At 41.5% G+C, this 19901-nt stretch overlaps 1 protein-coding gene and 1 long non-coding RNA gene across 4 annotated transcripts in view; one reads left to right on the forward strand and one right to left on the reverse strand.

The window, feature by feature from the left end:
• The window catches only part of NPHP4 (nephrocystin 4), a 486557-nt gene that overhangs the window by 53556 nt on the left and 413100 nt on the right, over positions 1-19901 (reverse strand). For all 3 annotated transcript variants that reach the window (XM_068240494.1, XM_068240492.1, XM_068240493.1), the window contains 3 exons: positions 17129-17212; positions 12909-13065; positions 11864-11949 (listed from right to left, as the gene is read on the reverse strand). In XM_068240494.1, the coding sequence (XP_068096595.1) occupies positions 11864-11949; positions 12909-13065; positions 17129-17212 (327 nt within the window). The remainder of the gene's footprint in view (positions 1-11863; positions 11950-12908; positions 13066-17128; positions 17213-19901) is intronic.
• LOC137521364 (uncharacterized) overlaps positions 1-19901 on the forward strand; it is a 47306-nt gene that overhangs the window by 18126 nt on the left and 9279 nt on the right. The window lies entirely within an intron of this gene.

Consider the following 19901-nt stretch of genomic DNA (forward strand, 5'->3'; position numbering starts at 1 on the left):
GTAACGCCCCTCTTCTGTCTGTATATTGAGCCACCGAACTCAAAATAGTTATTTTCCAGGATTAGCTTCATGGAGTCCAAGACAAACTCGGCATGGGACTCGTAACCCGAGTAATGATTTATTAAGTAGAATTCAAGAGCCTCCAAACCCCTAGAGTTAGGGATGGAGGTAAATAGGGACTCTACATCTAGTCCCACCAGTAGCCAGCTCTCTTCAACGCACACACCCTCGATGCCTGCCAGTACATCCCTGGTATCCATTACAAAAGAAGGTAGAGCTGTCACAATATCTTTAATTTTAAGGTCAACATAGTTAGCTAGTTTTTCCAAAGGGCCGTTATTGCCCGAAACTATCGGGCGGCCCGGGGGGTTCAATAAATTTTTATGGGTTTTTGGTAAAAAATAAAAAGTAGGAATTGTATATTCATTTATGGTTAGAAATTTTAGTTCTTTTTCTGTTAGAACGCCTTCAAGAAAGCCCCATTGGACTTTGAGGTTGATTTTTTCCATCAATTCCTTAAAGGGACTAGCATTAATCCTCTCATAGGTTGATCTATCATTAAGTAGTCTTCTAGCCTCCTGTTCATAGTTGCTGGTTGTCATCAAAACGACATTACCTCCCTTATCACTTCTTTTTATAATGATCTTAGGGTTGGTTTGGAGCGCTTTTAGGGCCTCTCTTTCTGTCCGTGTTAAATTATCCCGAGCTTTCTTATCCCAATCAATACTTTTCAAATCTTCAGCCACAAGGTCCATAAACATGGACACATGTCTATTTGAACTCAGGGGGGGCATGTACTTTGATTTTGGGAAAACATTAACATGCAAGGTTCTAGGGCGACTGGCCATTTCAGCTTCCTCAAATAAATCTTCTAGATCAAAATCATCTATATCTATAGGGGCAGGGGGATTACCTTTATCCAGGGATGCACTAGAGGCATCAGAAAGGTGCATGCGTCTCAGAAGAACCCTACGTAAAAACAATTGGATATCTTTAAAGGTCTCGAATTCACAGCCATTCTGTCTTGGACAGAAGCTAAGCCCTTTTCGTAAAAGGGAGATTTGTGTCTCAGATAGTTCCTCTTGTGTCAAATTGATCACGTCCATTGAAACTTTAGGGCGTCCTTCACTTGCATCTAGCGGGACGACCCCCCTTTGTTCTGCCTCTGTCTCAACTGCATCCCTATCTCTTCTTCTTCTTCCTCGTCTTCCCCTTCTCCTTTTCCTTTTCCTAAAAAACGGGAATCATCACCCTTAGTCTGTTTTTTGTCCTTATTTGTATTTCTGTTTCTTTTACGTCTGTTATATTTTCCCTTTTTATCTCTATTTCTGGGTTTACCAGAACCAGCACTGTCCTCGTGGCCTGAGGTATCAGTCCCTGACTCTTCTATATTACTGCCAAAGCCGACACGCCTGCCTGATCCACGCCTGCTTCCATATTTTCGACCAGTTAAGTTAAATATGTCTCCATTTTTATAATCCTCAATATCCCGATTAAACTTCTTTTCTTTAATTTCTTTGATTCTTTCCTGTTCCTTTTCCATATCCTTTTTTAATCTCTCATTTAATTCCTGAAAAGAATCTTTATCTTTATATTCATTTAATTTCTGAGTACTTATCTCAAGTTCTTTTTCAACGTCCTTAAATTGGATTTTTTCCTCTTTTACAAATATTTTCATGATTCTAAGGCCATGTGCTTTGCACTCTTTTTCCCACTCAGGGAGCATGCGTAGAGTTTGCAGATGTTCGGCCGGGGCTACTCTCTCTCTAATGCCTCTTGGGATGATGTTCTTGTCTATATATCTATCCATGCTTATAATTTCTAACTTTTTCCTAATAAATTTAATAACAATACGTTTATGTTGGTGAAATAATCGTACCAATAGCAGTTTATCTTCACTAGCAACCTCATCCTCTATCCCCTCATAGGGATCTTCAGAGTCCTGTGAAGTATCAAATCTAGGTACATAAGCCATTGTATGAAGTTGCAATCAATTGTATTAATAATCTATTAAAAATTGTTGTGCGTAGTTATAATCATCAATCCAACTAGTACACCTGGGATATCAACCGTAGCAATTTAACTGGGCAAAAAAATGTGAGGGTACGGGATATCACCTCTAATTGGCTCGTCTCACCCATGTATAAATGTCGACAAAAAGAATAATAATATAGGGAGCTCAGAGCTGGTGTAATAGTAAGATATCAAAAATTTATTGCAACCTCTTATGGCCTATGGACATACAAAACAAACCAACATATACCCTCCCTTAAAAACAATCCCTGGAGCAGCTATGGGGCTATGACTACTGCGTGAGACCGGAGTGCACTCCTATATAGTCCTTTTGCATGCATGTAAATATGAAGCTTGTTCCTTTCTTCAGGCCCAACAATAACTTTGCATCCAGGTGCGAACCAGGTAAGGTCACCGATAGTGGCGCTACTGATCAACCCGCATGTCCATACATGTCATTGTGTACCTCTGCAATACAATTGCTTACGCATCTCATTACTGACACTGCAAACGTGTCAAACCTCCGCTCCCCGCCGATTCAACACAACTTATATTCAAACAACTCCCGGAGTGAAAAGCAGCCATTCATCAAATCTGCCGTATGTATAATCTCACCACACCGGTATGTCGGTCATCGTTGGGGCAGCCTGCGGCGCTGTGAGAGTTCCTGGTGGTGTCGGACGTAATGCGGGGGGAGGAAGAGAAGCGGAGGTGCGGGTGATCAGAGCCGGGACACACTTCCGGGTAGCGCCGTGTGTCACGTGACGCGTTTCGTCACGACCCACGTGACTTCTTCAGACGTGACGTAGATAGGGGTGTGCATCCTTTTATGGCTACCAAGCCAATCATATGTGAGTTAAAACAGTCCGTTCGTTGCCACCTACTGGCCATAGTGGCTATATGCACCTTAGAAATGACAACAGGGCAGTTTGTCTACGTTTATAGGGCATTAATGTCCGCGTCCGTGCGTTTTTTACAAAAAAGATTTTATATTCAGATCCCTATTGAGCCCTTTTGGATATAAGCTTTCACATTTATAAATCCACATTGATTCTTTTCTTAAAAGTTGGGTATCGTAGTCCCCACGACGTGGGCTGATATTAAGTTTGTATATGCCCATAAAACGTAGACCGGACACATCCGAATTATGGGTAGTTTTAAAGTGCAGAGCCAGAGGATTCAGTTTCTTTTTATCCACATTGGTACTTTTAATATTAGAAATATGTTCACCAATCCTAGTGTTTAAAGATCTATATGTTTTCCCAATATAAATTAAGTTACATGGGCATTTAATCTGATAAACAACCCGAGAGGTATTACATGAAATATAATCGTTAACCCAAAAGGATTTTGATCCATCAAAATTTGAGAACCGATTACTCTTGAGGACATAGCGACACATATCACAATCCAAACATTTGTGCATACCTTTTTTAGACATTTTACATATAGAGGGGCCACCCCATCCAAATTCACTTCTAACCAGGAGATCATTTAGATTATTGCTCCTCCTTGCAGCCATATGTGGGTATTCCCCAACTATTTTTGCCGTAATTGGGTCTCTTTTTAGGAGATGCCAGTGTCTCTGTAAAATTTCTTTTATCTCCGTATAGTGAGCACTGTATGGGGTCACAACTCTTGACACACAATTAGCTGTATTTACCGTTCTAGGTTGTGATGGGGATATCCCCTGCTGTTCCTCAGCTCTTTTCAAAAGATCCCCCCTATTTTTAGCGAGGGCTCTCTTGTATGCGGTGATAATAATCCTGTTTGGATAACCCCTTGCCAGCAATTTGAGGAAGCTGAAATGGCCAGTCGCCCTAGAACCTTGCATGTTAATGTTTTCCCAAAATCAAAGTACATGCCCCCCCTGAGTTCAAATAGACATGTGTCCATGTTTATGGACCTTGTGGCTGAAGATTTGAAAAGTATTGATTGGGATAAGAAAGCTCGGGATAATTTAACACGGACAGAAAGAGAGTCCCTAAAAGCGCTCCAAACCAACCCTAAGATCATTATAAAAAGAAGTGATAAGGGAGGTAATGTCGTTTTGATGACAACCAGCAACTATGAACAGGAGGCTAGAAGACTACTTAATGATAGATCAACCTATGAGAGGATTAATGCTAGTCCCTTTAAGGAATTGATGGAAAAAATCAACCTCAAAGTCCAATGGGGCTTCTTGAAGGCGTTCTAACAGAAAAAGAACTAAAATTTCTAACCATAAATGAATATACAATTCCTACTTTTTATTTTTTACCAAAAACCCATAAAAATTTATTGAACCCCCCGGGCCGCCCGATAGTTTCGGGCAATAACGGCCCTTTGGAAAAACTAGCTAACTATGTTGACCTTAAAATTAAAGATATTGTGACAGCTCTACCTTCTTTTGTAATGGATACCAGGGATGTACTGGCAGGCATCGAGGGTGTGTGCGTTGAAGAGAGCTGGCTACTGGTGGGACTAGATGTAGAGTCCCTATTTACCTCCATCCCTAACTCTAGGGGTTTGGAGGCTCTTGAATTCTACTTAATAAATCATTACTCGGGTTACGAGTCCCATGCCGAGTTTGTCTTGGACTCCATGAAGCTAATCCTGGAAAATAACTATTTTGAGTTCGGTGGCTCAATATACAGACAGAAGAGGGGCGTTACAATGGGGGCGGCGTGCTCCCCGGCCTACGCGTGCCTTCACCTAGGATACTGGGAGCAGGAGGTTGTGAGGTGCACGCGTGGATACGCGGAGCACGTCGCCCTCTGGATACGTTATGTGGACGACATCTTTCTCCTCTGGAAAGGAAATGATTTAGAATTAAAAGAATTTGTAGCAGAACTCAACTCGAACGATAGGAACATCTTCCTTACTTATACATATGATGCTGGAGAAATCTCCTTCCTTGACCTGATGATTAAAAAAGTAGGGACCTCCCTAGAGACCTGTACATATAGAAAACCCACAGCGGGTAATACCCTTTTGTCGGCATGTAGCTCTCATTTACCCGCCCAAAAATGGGCCGTGCCCACTGGGCAGTTTCTGCGATTACGCAGAAACTGCAGTAATATTAATGATTTTGAAAGAGAGGCGGGTGAACTGAGGGCTAGATTGCTGGCAAGGGGTTATCCAAACAGGATTATTATCACCGCATACAAGAGAGCCCTCGCTAAAAATAGGGGGGATCTTTTGAAAAGAGCTGAGGAACAGCAGGGGATATCCCCATCACAACCTAGAACGGTAAATACAGCTAATTGTGTGTCAAGAGTTGTGACCCCATACAGTGCTCACTATACGGAGATAAAAGAAATTTTACAGAGACACTGGCATCTCCTAAAAAGAGACCCAATTACGGCAAAAATAGTTGGGGAATACCCACATATGGCTGCAAGGAGGAGCAATAATCTAAATGATCTCCTGGTTAGAAGTGAATTTGGATGGGGTGGCCCCTCTATATGTAAAATGTCTAAAAAAGGTATGCACAAATGTTTGGATTGTGATATGTGTCGCTATGTCCTCAAGAGTAATCGGTTCTCAAATTTTGATGGATCAAAATCCTTTTGGGTTAACGATTATATTTCATGTAATACCTCTCGGGTTGTTTATCAGATTAAATGCCCATGTAACTTAATTTATATTGGGAAAACATATAGATCTTTAAACACTAGGATTGGTGAACATATTTCTAATATTAAAAGTACCAATGTGGATAAAAAGAAACTGAATCCTCTGGCTCTGCACTTTAAAACTACCCATAATTCGGATGTGTCCGGTCTACGTTTTATGGGCATATACAAACTTAATATCAGCCCACGTCGTGGGGACTACGATACCCAACTTTTAAGAAAAGAATCAATGTGGATTTATAAATGTGAAAGCTTATATCCAAAAGGGCTCAATAGGGATCTGAATATAAAATCTTTTTTGTAAAAAACGCACGGACGCGGACATTAATGCCCTATAAACGTAGACAAACTGCCCTGTTGTCATTTCTAAGGTGCATATAGCCACTATGGCCAGTAGGTGGCAACGAACGGACTGTTTTAACTCACATATGATTGGCTTGGTAGCCATAAAAGGATGCACACCCCTATCTACGTCACGTCTGAAGAAGTCACGTGGGTCGTGACGAAACGCGTCACGTGACACACGGCGCTACCCGGAAGTGTGTCCCGGCTCTGATCACCCGCACCTCCGCTTCTCTTCCTCCCCCCGCATTACGTCCGACACCACCAGGAACTCTCACAGCGCCGCAGGCTGCCCCAACGATGACCGACATACCGGTGTGGTGAGATTATACATACGGCAGATTTGATGAATGGCTGCTTTTCACTCCGGGAGTTGTTTGAATATAAGTTGTGTTGAATCGGCGGGGAGCGGAGGTTTGACACGTTTGCAGTGTCAGTAATGAGATGCGTAAGCAATTGTATTGCAGAGGTACACAATGACATGTATGGACATGCGGGTTGATCAGTAGCGCCACTATCGGTGACCTTACCTGGTTCGCACCTGGATGCAAAGTTATTGTTGGGCCTGAAGAAAGGAACAAGCTTCATATTTACATGCATGCAAAAGGACTATATAGGAGTGCACTCCGGTCTCACGCAGTAGTCATAGCCCCATAGCTGCTCCAGGGATTGTTTTTAAGGGAGGGTATATGTTGGTTTGTTTTGTATGTCCATAGGCCATAAGAGGTTGCAATAAATTTTTGATATCTTACTATTACACCAGCTCTGAGCTCCCTATATTATTCTTCTTTTTACCTAAAGTATCCATTTAAATTATATTCACTTAGTTTACCCCTCTACTACATATATTTGGTAAGATTGTACAAACTAGATTGTATCATTGATGGGCACCTTTACACACTCATTGCATGAACAAATGTATTTATTTATTTATGGTATTTATAAAGCGCCAACATATTACACAGCTCTGACAAAATGATCCCACGTTTCTCCTTAAAGTGGGCCTGAACTCTTGCACAGGACAGAACGAAAACATAGAGAAATGCACCCTGTATGAATTTAGAGAGTTTAGGCTGTCTAATTCAGTGCTGCGTAATATGATGGCGCTTTATAAATACAATAAATAAAATTCACCCTCATCTGTGCACTTTAATTTGATCTCTCAGCTGTGGCAGCTCAGGAATCTCCTCTGGCACAACAGAGCAGCTAATTGATAAACACAGGATGTTAACAATATGTCTGCTTTCATGAAAGCAGGAAGTAGATACTCTGCAGATTTATTGCAGGATTTGTATCAGCTGTAACAAAGAAATGTTTTTTCTTTAACCACTTCACCCCAAAGCGGTTTTTACCCTAACGGACCAGAGCGATTGTCACCTTTCAGTGCTCATCCCTTTCATTTGTCAATAACTTAATCACTGCTAATCACAATGAAATGATCTATATCTTGGTATTTTTTTTCACCACCTATTAGGCTTTTTGGGGGTTGATATTTGTTTTCAGTAATTACTTTATTTGCTATGCATTTTAAAGGGAAAAACAAGGAAAAAACACACTTTTTCTCCAATTTCATCCCCTATGGTTTTAATATAAACACTGCTACTGTAAATAAAACTGAAACATTTTATATGCCTATTTGTCCTGGTTATCACAAGATTTTAATTACAGTGGGTTGCAAAAGTATTCGGCCCCCTTGAAGTGTTCCACATTTTGTCATATTACTGCCACAAACATGAATCAATTTTATTGGAATTCCATATGAAAGACCAACACAAAGTGGTGTACACATGAGAAGTGGAACGAAAATCATACGCGATTCTAAACATTTTTTACAAATAAATAACTGCAAAGTGGTGTGTGCATAATTATTCGGCCCCCTTTGATCTGAGTGCAGTCAGTTGCCTATAGACATTGCCTGATGAGTGCTAATGACTAAATAGAGTGCACCTGTGTGTAATCTAATGTCAGTACAAATACAGCTGCTCTGTGAGGGCCTCAGAGGTTGTCTGAGAGAATATTGGGAGCAACAACACCGTGAAGTCCAAAGAACACACAAGATAGGTCCAAGACAGGTCAGGGATTAAGTTATTGAGAAATTTAAAGCAGGCTTGGGCTACAAAAAGATTTCCAAAGCCTTGAACATCCCACGGAGCACTGTTCAAGCGATCATTCAGAAATGGAAGGAGTATGGCACAACTGTAAACCTACCAAGAAAAGGCCATCCACCTAAACTCACAGGCCGAACAAGGAGAGCGCTGATCAGAAATGCAGTCAAGAGGCCCATGGTGACTCTGGACGAGCTGCAGAGATCTACAGCTCAGGTGGGAGACTCTGTCCATAGGACAACTATTAGTCATGCACTGTACAAAGTTGGCCTTTATGGAAGAGTGGCTAGAAGAAAGCCATTGTTAACAGAAAGCATAAGAAGTCCCGTTTGCTGTTTGCCACAAGCCATGTGGGGGACACAGCAACCATGTGGAAGAAGGTGCTCTGGTCAGATGAGACCAAAATGGAACTTTTTGGCCAAAATGCAAAACGCTATGTGTGGCAGAAAACTAACACTGCACATCACTCTGAACACACCATCCCCACTGTCAAATATGGTGGTGGCAGCATCATGCTCGGGGGGTGCATCTCTTCAGCAGGGACAGGGAAGCTGGTCAGAGTTGATGGGAAGATGGATGGAGCTAAATACAGGGCAATCTTGGAAGAAAACCTCTTGAAGACTGCAAAAGACTTGAGACTGGGGCGGAGGTTCGCCTTCCAGCAGGACAATGACCCTAAACATAAAGCCAGGGAAACAATGAAATGGTTTAAAACAAAACATATCTATGTGTTAGAATGGCCCAGTCAAAGTCCAGATCTAAATCCAATCAAGAATCTGTGGCAAGATCTGAAAACTGCTGTTCACAAACACTGTCCATCTAATCTGACTGGGCTGGAGCTGTTTTGAAAAGAAGAATGGGCAAGGATTTCATTTTCTGGATGTGCAAAGCTGGTAGAGACATACCCTAAAAGACTGGCAGCTGTAATTGCAGCAAAAGGTGGTTCTACAAAGTATTGACTCAGGGGGCCGAATAATTACGCACACCCCACTTTGCAGTTATTTATTTGTAAAAAATGTTTGGAATGATGTATGATTTTCGATCCACTTCTCATGTGTACACCACTTTGTATTGGTCTTTCACATGGAATTCCAATAAAATTGATTCATGTTTGTGGCAGTAATGTGACAAAATGTGGAAAACTTCAAGGGGGCCGAATACTTTTGCAACCCACTGTATGTCCCTAGTACAAAGTATGGTGACAATATATCATTTGGAAATAAAGGTGTATTATTTGTATGGTGTGGCCCCATCTAATCCATGGTGCTGCTGCGTTTTCCAGTGGCATATGCAATTCCGGATGGTGTTAAAAAAAGATATAACCTGCACTATTTTTCCACAGCACACATTTGAGTTTTGTCATTGAAATCAATGGCTACTGCAGAAAAATTCAAGTTTAAATATACCGCAAAACGCAGAATTTTGCACAGCAAAACGTTTGCAGGAGAATCGTTTTGCAGATGCAAGTGTGATCCTTCCCTCACTGACCATCTTTAAACAGTATTCTCAATAATGAGAATACACAACTCCGAGCTGTTTTGGCCCTCAAGACAAGCAATATACCTTAACCACCCTGGCGTTCAATTTCCCCAGGATTTCCGTGCAAAAAGTGTTTCAATTAATTACCAATGATTTTCAACCATTTTTTTTTTTGCAATAAATTTTTTTTATATTGAATTCAATACAGGTTATTGTATAGAATAAAAAAAAAAAGTGTTTGCTGCGAGATGTTGATGACGCTGTGTAACCCTGGTGTCATCAACGCCGATCGACGGGGGACGTGATCGCCGAGGGAGAAGCAAAATCCACCAAGGGACATGGAAGAAGGCAATGGGGAAGCTATCAGGTACGCGACGAGGGATTAGCACGCCAATGGTGAGTATAAGACCCAGATGTATAGGTAGCCAGATGTATAGCCAGGTATAGTTAGCCAGATGTGCAGCCAGATATAGTTAGCCAGATGTGCAGCCAGATGTATAGCCAGGTATATAGTGAGCCAGATGTATAGCCAGGTATATACTGTAGTTAGCCAGATCTATAGTGAGCCAGATGTATAGCCAGATATATAGCGAGCCAGATGTATAGCCAGGTATATAGTTAGCCAGATGTATAGCCAGGTATATAGTTAGCCAGATGTATAGCCAGGTATATAGTTAGCCAGATGTATAGCCAGATATATAGTGAGCCAGGTGTTTAGCCAGGTATATAGTGAGCCAGGTGTTTAGCCAGATATATAGTGATCCAGGTGCTTAGCCAGATTTATAGGTAGCCAGATGTCCCCCCTCCCGAACCTCTTCCCCCCTCCCCCGTCTCAGCCCGTTGCGTAAATAGATCTACTCACCCGAGGGCTCTCTGCAGCGATGGCTGCAACAGCACTTCCTCTTTCATCACCAAGTCTCCTTATCTGTACAGTTACATTACGAGACTTGGTGATATCACCAAGCCTCGTAATGTTAATGTTCAGAGACTGGGACTTTGGAGGGAGGGAGGGGGATAGGCCACCCGCACGCCGCACAGAAGGGGGATCCCCCCCGCCCGCACAGAAGGGGATCCTCCCCGCCCACACAGTCGCCGCATACAAGGGGGAACCCCCGCACGCACACACATTCTCTGCCCACTAATCCGCTGCCCAGGGATTCCCTAGGGTGGGTGGATGCTTGTTCTGCACACTGGGGTAGCACAGATCGCTACCCACAGAGTGCAGACAGGCATCCAGCCATCCTGGGGAATCCCTCTGATGAGAAAAAAATGCAGCCAGCGGGGCAGAGAAACAGGAAATCTCCCTGTCGGCATGGAAGAGCTCAGCTCGTCAGCGTTTTTTGCAAGTTTTTGATGGACAAGCTCAGCTCGTCCATACCGCCAGGGTGGCTACAGGAAACCTGTAACAAAGTAAAAAAAAAGGAAAAAAAAAAGAGAGATGAACCTACCTGGGGCTTCTAACGGCCCCCTGCAGACGTCCTGTGCCCGCACCGGGACAAAACGATCCTCCAGTCCCCAGCTGCGGCTCAGTTTCGGTATCATAGTCAGCAGGCCACTGCGCCTGCGCGGATCTAGCTGCCCACGTATTTGCCATCTTTCTTTTTATCAAAAACAAGTCTGCTTTTAGAGGTCTTATAAAGCATATAAAGCAGAAACTGCGTCCTGTTTCTGGACTTGTTATCTTGTTTCTAAATTCAATCAGATGGTACTGAAATTCCACTAACATTTTTTTCTTGCAGCCTGTCAGGTGTAATTGCTTGCTGTGACAAGGCTGGGAAGATTTACTCTGACGTCTTGTTTTCAGAGACACTCTTGACCACACAGGGATTCAGGGGAAATAGCATGTATGGGGACACAGAGAGCAATAAAACCTAAAGCTTTAACTATTCCTTGCCCAAAGGAAAAGGTTTTGACAGTTATTTTCACATTTGGAAAAGTTACTAATTTACTTCTCAGCAACACCTGAAACCAGGACAGAAGAGATCTCCCTAGTAGGGTCTCCAAGGGAAATAAAATGCCCTTAAATAGGACACAAAAAAAATGTTGCTGCTATTTTTAATCTCTCTTATTTAAATGTGTACTGCGTAATAGAAGTTAGTTTTGCACCAGGGGTGCTTTTAAATACTGACACATCTAAGTTATACCAGTTCTGGGGCTACTTATACATAATCAGTGCCTAAACTGCATCAAACTAGTCACAAGACCTGTATAATTCATATGTGTCAGTAATTAAAGGGATGCGTTGGCAACACTGGTTTGCACAGCGGCATGTTGGAGATGAAAGGAATGCACTTTTACTATACTTACCAGTTTCTTTGTGTCACAGATAACATTAGGATCACTACAGCGTACATAGAGTTCAGGTTCCAGTCCCGGGGACCCAACTGGAGCACCTGCAATAAAAACACAGTCTCATATCACATTCAACACCACAACAACATTTATAGCGTCAGGATAGTGATAATAAAGCCCTGGATCAATTTTTCTTTATATTTGCCACCACAAAATTAATATCCAGCAATAATATCACATTCCTACAGCGACCTTCTCCCAATGCTGCCACCACCAATCAGTATTGGGGGTTTGCTCTGTTGACTTGCTGTGCTGTATTTCCAGGCACAAGAGCACACAGCAGCAGTGACAGAAAGATATACAGGAGAAACTTGGAGGTTGCAGTCACGCTGTGCACATTGCACCACACGGCTTTGCTCCATGTGAATGCATTGCCCATACTATTGTATGGACATGTTTACATCATTATCCTAACACCCTTCCTACAGTGCATTTCTAAGTACATGAACAAGTACGTTACCATAGCAATCTTTCTGCTCTGAAACATAACAAGCACGTTACAATGAGGGCGTTAAACAACTATTATTATTATTTAGTGTTTACATAGCGCCAACATCTTCCACAGCGCTGTACAGAATATATTGTCTTGTCACTTAACTGTCCCTCAGAGGGGCTCCCATCTAATCCCTACCATATGTCTATGTATTGTGTACTGTATGTATTGTAGTCTAGAGCCATATTTTTTTAACCAATGTGCATAGTGTGAACTTAGTAAAAGGAAACCTGAAGCAATAGGAACATGCCTGCTTGAAATCACTACTATTTCTGGCTTGTGGATCCCCTAAGGATCTTGGGGCCCTGGGCATTTGCCTAGTTTGACCCTATGCAAGCACCAGCCCTGTATCCATAGTTAAAAAAGAAGACCTAAACACAGTTGGGTTTTAAGTATAATTTAACTTGCATATATTCTCCATCATTAAAAAGAAAATGATTCATTCTGGTCCATCACAATAAATATTAAAGAGGCGGGCGGGCATTCCATTTCTTTACACATACATACCAGGAAGGGTATACCACGGTGGCAGGCGTATCGATTTCTTCAAGAATGTCAGCTCTGGGTGATAAAATCTGAAGGTCTGGTCCACAACATGAGGCTGAGGCTCAACATTCACCCTCAGAATGGCAATTGGCCTTCCATCTAATGCTTTGAAAGACACCTGTTCAGAATAAAGACAAAAGTCAATTAAAAAAAAAAAAAAAAAAAACAGAGGAAGGAAAAGTTGGAGAAAAACCGGCACAAAACAAAAGCAAAGGTGGATCAGTAGGGTGCTCCCAAGTTAAATATATAAAAAGTAACCTCCTCCTAAGGGAGGCTCGTAAATGCTGTGAGCTTTAAGGGTGGGCTGCACGCCTTTACATAACTATGGGGGCTGCGCCACAGCTCCTCTTCTGTATAAGGGCCTCCATCTTTTCTGTCCCGTGGCGCAGGACCAGAGGTTGAAATACCAGCAGCAGTGGTGCGCATCAATGGCTGCCGCATTGCATGTCGGGAGATGTATTTCGTTCATGTGATTACATCTCCTGTCCAGCTATTTCAACCTCCTTCCCTGTAGGTAAGTAAATGCATGCAGCCCACCCCAAAAGCCCACAGCATTTAACCACTTGAGGACCACAGTGGTAAACCCCCCTAAAGACCAGGCAAATTTTTACTAAAATGGCCACTGCAGCTTTAAAGCCAAGCTGTAGGGCCGCACAACACAGCACATGAGTGATTTCCCCCCACCAACAGAGCTCTCTGTTGGTGGGGTCTGATCGCCCCCCTGTGTTTATTTTTTAATCAATATTTATGTTTGTTTGTTTTTTTTATAAAAATTACTATTTTTTTAATATTTATTCCCTGCTCCCTCCCTCCCTCCCCCCACCAGCGTGATCAGCTGTCATAGGCTTCAGCCTATGACAGCCAATCACTCCCCAGCATATGTCACACGGTTGTCCCCAGTACAGCGCTGCTGCCGAGCGCAGCGCTGTACATGGTAATTAGACGGTGGTTCGCCGTCAGCAGTCTCCCGAGCGGCAATCTCCGATCAGAGACTGAAGGCGGGGCGGAGCCTGCGCGATCTCCTGCAAAATGCAGCCCCAGGACTTGATGCCGATCTGTGTTAAGCGGCCTGGGGCTGCCACCACGGCCCCGCCCATCGGCGTTAGGTGGTCCCAGGGAGGTTAAGAACTTCCATTAAGGGCAGGTTAGCTTTGTATATTTGTTTAACTTAGAAGCACCCAGGTGCTCAGATTCCTTTAATGGATCTCAAAATCTTATGTTCCTATCGTAGTCATGGTATATGGTATAGTCACCCTATCACAGTGTAAGATTACTTTTGAGGGGAAGATAATTAACTAATCAGTATGTTCTTGAAACGTAGAAGTAAACCGCAGTTACTTGAGGGAACCCTTTTAAACATGGGAAGACAATACATAAGCCGGTAACAGGAGAAAAGGGCGCAGGACGAGGGTGGACAAAAAGGGCGCCGCCATAGACTTCAATGCAATTATCGTTAATACGGCAAACAAAGCAGAAAAAAGGGCGCTGGGAAAAATATCGTTAACAACATTAGAACATTACTGTATAGTTTCTGAAGTAGTTATCGTTTTAGAAGCTTGTAACATTATAGTTTTTGTCATATTATTTTGTTTATATGTACAGATTTTACGCTATCAAAGATATTATCATTTCTATGTGTAAAAGGGTGTTTCTGCAGAGGTAGCGGTTAGGGTTAGGCAACACCAGGGTGAGTGGTTAGGCTCCACCCGGGCGGCGGTTAGTTTTAGGCAACACCAGGGGGGCGGTTAGGGTTAGACATCAAGGGGGGGGGGGGTAATTAGGGTTAGGCACCACCAGGGGAGTAGTTAGTTTTAGGCACCACCAGGGGAGGGTTCTTTGTGAGAGTAGGGTTGGGTTAGGCTTTTGCTTTATCGATCATTTTTCTAATCGATTTCCATTCACTTCTATGGAAATTGATCGGAAGAAACGACCGGAAAATCGAAAAAAGCAATCAAAATTCAGATTGGACATGTTGGAAATAATTGATCTGGCAGGTAAATCTGCCAGAAAATTGTATGGTGTTGGCGTGTACCTAGCATAAGGTTTGGAGTACAAGAGAAATAGCTGAAGCAACTTGGGTCAGTTGGATAGCATACTGGTAAGGCTGTTTGCCTTTGATATAGAATTTGTGCCTTTGACAAGAGTTTCTAATCCAGGCTCAAGCCAGTATGGAGTCTTTGGGCAAGGCTCCCTAATGATCCTGGTCAACCTAAGTGGCTGCAGCCCTGAAGCGTTTTGAGTCCTCCAGTAGAAAAGTGCAATACAAATTTTTTGTGGGTGGTCTTGTCACCTCTAGTTTAGAAATATTGACAACACAGAAAAGTGTACTTTAAAAGAGTCCCCTTGTAAAAGAACATGTCAGTTACCTGGCTGTCATCCTGATCTTTTGGCTTCAGTCCTTTTTGATTCACACACCTGCAACACGTATGCAGCCAGTGGAGTCAGAGCATCTGCATACTTGGCCAATAATTCATAAAATATTGCAGGTGGAGGATCAGAATAACTGCTGTGCAAATAGTACCGGTATGTTGTAAAAACAAGTCTATACGCATCTCACTTTAGGTTTCCTTTTAAAGCGCATCTGAAGTGAGAGAGACTGGCATATGAATTTCCTTTTAAACAACACAAATTGCCTGGCTGTCCTGTTGATCCTCTGCCTACAATATGCATAGTTGTAGACCCTGTCTATGCATGCTGATCAGGTGCTCTGACTGAAGTCTGGCTAGAATAACTGCCTGCTTGTTTCAAATGTGTGATTCAGACACTAATGCAGCCAAAGCGATCAGCAGGACTGCCAGGAAAGTGATATTGTATAAAAGGAAATAAATGTGGCAACCACCATATCCCTCTCACTTCAGGTTCCCTTTAAGTAACCCTATAAAGAGATGGATATGCAGACTTCCATAATTAACTTCCTTTAACCACTTCCCTGCCCTGGTCGTTTTCATAGTTCAGCTCAACTCTGATTACATTGGCAATAACGTTATCAATAATTATGACAACTAAATGATCTACATATTGTTTTTTTCAGGACAAATAAGGCTTGTTGTGGCTGATACTTGCTTTAGTAAATACCTCATTTTCTATGCATTTAAATGGAAAATAAGGAAAAAAAGTGAAAAAATACAGAATGTATCCACTTTCATACATTATGGCTTTAATGTAAACAGTTCTATTGTACATTCAACCCACACATTTTATTTGTCTGTCTCTCCTGTTTGTTTAAACAGTTAATTTGTTTTCATAATGTATTAGTAACACATTGTATAAGCTACTGAATTGTTACATCTGTTTACTCCTGAAATGTTTATTTTACATTTGTTTCCTAATTAGCCCTGCCATTGAATTAACCTGGGGGAAGGAGAGGGGATTGCTGTCGCTCCTCTTCAACTAAATAGCGTTTTTATCAGCTCAGAGATAAATAAACAGTGTTATCTAGAATTTTGTAGGGAAGAGAGCACAGAGACTTCTTTTCACCTCATGGGGCAGCAACTGATCAAACAATGTGAACTACCTCGCTGCCCTAATCTTTATGGTTTCATTAGTGACTGAATTACATGCCTGAAGCAAGCTGGAGGCTAGTTGAGTACACTTTTGTTAGATGACCTGATCTGCAGAATGATTTTGGGAAAATGCGTTAAAGCATTTTAGGCACAGGATGAACGGGATGGCAAGGCACTTGTACTAGATTGAAAGACTGAAGTTGTACTAGATAGAAATAAATATGACTCAATATGCCTCTCACTACAGGGATACTTTAAGGGCTAGGTCACACTAGGTTTGTTGCAGGACCATCATTTGGAAGGGGGTACAGCAGACAGACTGATGCTTTCCTATTTCCCCATTCACACAGTACTTTTGCATTGGATACAGGAAAGTATGTTGTGATATTGTGACAGACATTCCCTACCTGCACAATAATTAACAGATAGCAGATGCATTGCTATAGGTCACAGCATGCTTCTGCCCACACAATTTGAGTACCTTCAGTGGACCAAATTAGATCACAAAAAGAAGACAATGCACTTGTTCGTCATTTACCAATCTGCCACATCAGATCACTAAGAGACATTGTTGGGCAGCTGTACATAAAGTACATTTTCAGCTGAGACAGCCCAAAACGATCCAGCATGCAAGTCAATTTCCATGTACAGCGTACATTCCTACAGACATCACCTTACCTTAATGACTTTGGAAGCCATAGTGTTAGGTTTGTATTCCGATAACAGAGCAATGTCCTTCCGAGAACTGGAGATGCCAGGACTCTGTAACAAAGGGCACAAACATTACTTGTATACTTTAGATATATACAATTAGCACTGATACATAAATCATGCATGTTTTGCCAACAGAAAATGTATCAATGCAGCAGACTCTATAGAAGCAGTTCAATTTCCGTAGCCCATAAGAACCAGATTCTCCTCCACTTACCCCTTTGTCTCCCATGCAGTTCGGTGTTCCCCAGAGAATTAGCAATTCCCCACCTCCGGTGCCCAGAATTATATGTGATATTGTACATGATAGAATGATGAGACTTTTAGTGGAATCTAAAAGTCCCCTTTAAAAATTGTCCCCCACTGGGACAATCTCACTGGTGTTACAAAAATCAGGAAGCTGAAGCAAAAGTGGCCCAGCAGGAAGCTTGATGACAAAAACAAACAAAAAAAAAAAAAAAAAACCTGACATTCTCCTTAAGGGATACCCGAAGTGACATGTGACATGATGAGATATACAAGTATATGTACAGTGCCAAGGACACTAATAACTATGCGGTGTTCCTTTTTTTCTTTCTCTGCCTGAAAGAGTTAGATATCAGGTATGTAAGTTGCTGACTCAGTCCTGACTCAGACAGGAAGTGACTACAGTGTGACCCTCACTGATAAGAAATTCCCCTTTTTATCTCTTTCTTACGCTCAGAAGCCATTTTCTGCTAGGAAAGTGTTTTATAGTTTGAATTTCTTATTAGTGAGGGTCTCACTGTAGTCACTTCCTGTCTGAGTCAGGACTGAGTCAGCCACTTACATACCTGATAACTCTTTCAGGCAGAGAAAGAAAAAAAGGAACACAGTATAGTTATTTGTGTGCTAGGCACTGTACATACACATGTCTATCTCATCATGTCACATGTCACTTCGGGGATCCTTTAACTGCTCTTATCTAATAATGATACAAAGAATCAGGTGTTTAGTTGGGTTTTTTGGAAGTCAATATAAATATTATACAATTTGTCAGAGGTGATAGTGTTCCAGTTCCCAACCCACGATGGGAGTCACCTATAGTTTACCTTTTACTATGGACACAGGTGGAGCCTTGAGGTTACCTTGCATGGGAACTTTAAAATTGTACTGGATTTTAGGGGTGTCCATGCATCCAGTGATGTGTGGAAGGACATTACTAAGACCCAGATGCTTGTATAGACTTGGCAGTGCAGAATCCTTAAAGGGAATGGGAAGGGAAGTCTAGACATTCAAGACATATTTTAAAGAGGGCTTGGATGCTTAAAATAGGGCTTGGATGCTTTCCATGCACTGAAGGGCATCCATGGCTATAATTATTAGGTAATTCCTGGAAGAGTTGATCCAGGGATTTATCCGACTGCTACCTGGAGTCGGGAAGGATTTTTTCCCTTTTAACCTCCCTGGCGGTGCATTTCTGTCTGGAATTATGAGTCAAAAGCGGTACATTTATTCCAAGAATTTTAGGCCTTCAATTTTTCAGTCATAACTCACCAAAATATGTCTGGTAGACATTCTGCATATAAATAGAAGAATGGAACACAAATTTGTTGATTTAATTAAATTTATGAATAAACTTTAAAAATTGTGAAACTGTACAAATAAGTCAGACAGAAAGTAGTGAAAATCCAGACAAAAAATGGTAACTCTTTTTATATATAGTGTCATCCTGTGCTTTTCAAATTAGCTTATCTGCCTTCTCTGCCTTGGCAGTCAGGTGACATGGGAGAGATCAAATTTTGTGTTTATAGAGAAATGAGGAGAAATTAGACACACTAATATATATATATATATATATATATATATATATATATATATATATATATATATATACACACACACGTGTGTGTATATATACTGTGCATATACATATATATATATATATATATATATATATATATATATATATATATATATCCAGTATATATGTATATACACACAGTATATACATATATATATATATATAAATATTATATATATATATATATATACACACAGTATATATGTATATACACACAGTATATACATATATATATATACACAGTATATATGTATATACAAATGCAGATTGGCTTATATTTATGTATTTTTTCTTCTGCCCTGTGCGACTCTTCAGGGCCACCTTAAATTTTTGTCCCGCCCCGTGACGTCACGCCGCGCTCTGAACGGGGTTGTGGGGATCCCGGCGGCCAGCAATGCCTAAAGAAAGGCCGGGGAAGGCGGAGGAGTTGGACTTGATGGACAGATGTCTTTTTTTCAACCAAATGTATATATGTAACTAAATGGACCTCTGTGTAGAGACCTGCATAAGCAATTTTTCAGAATCGCAAAATAATCCCATTGCCTGCACCCACACCTGACCTGCAAGTGTTTAGACCAGCAACCTGTCCAAAACTCAACCCTCCTTCACAAAACTCATTACAAAAATAAAACAGTCTTCATTTATGAGCATTTGCTCATAAAGAAAAATGTTATTGAACCAGAAAAAGATGTGTGCAGATATTTTTTACTAATTGAATCACCACACTTGCAGTGCTGACCAGATCTGCTAGATCACAGAATTTTCAAACACTGAGGGAGGTTGCTGAAGAACATGTTCAGAACACAACTGAGACTTTTCACTGTAATAATTCTGAACATGCTGCCACATGCACTAAACATTGTATTTTCCTTTTATCACTTGATTGGCTGTTTAGAATTGATACTGTGAAGCTCCATT

This window comes from Hyperolius riggenbachi, chromosome 6 (genome assembly GCF_040937935.1).
Source record: "Hyperolius riggenbachi isolate aHypRig1 chromosome 6, aHypRig1.pri, whole genome shotgun sequence".
NCBI classification, from domain to species: domain Eukaryota; kingdom Metazoa; phylum Chordata; class Amphibia; order Anura; family Hyperoliidae; genus Hyperolius; species Hyperolius riggenbachi.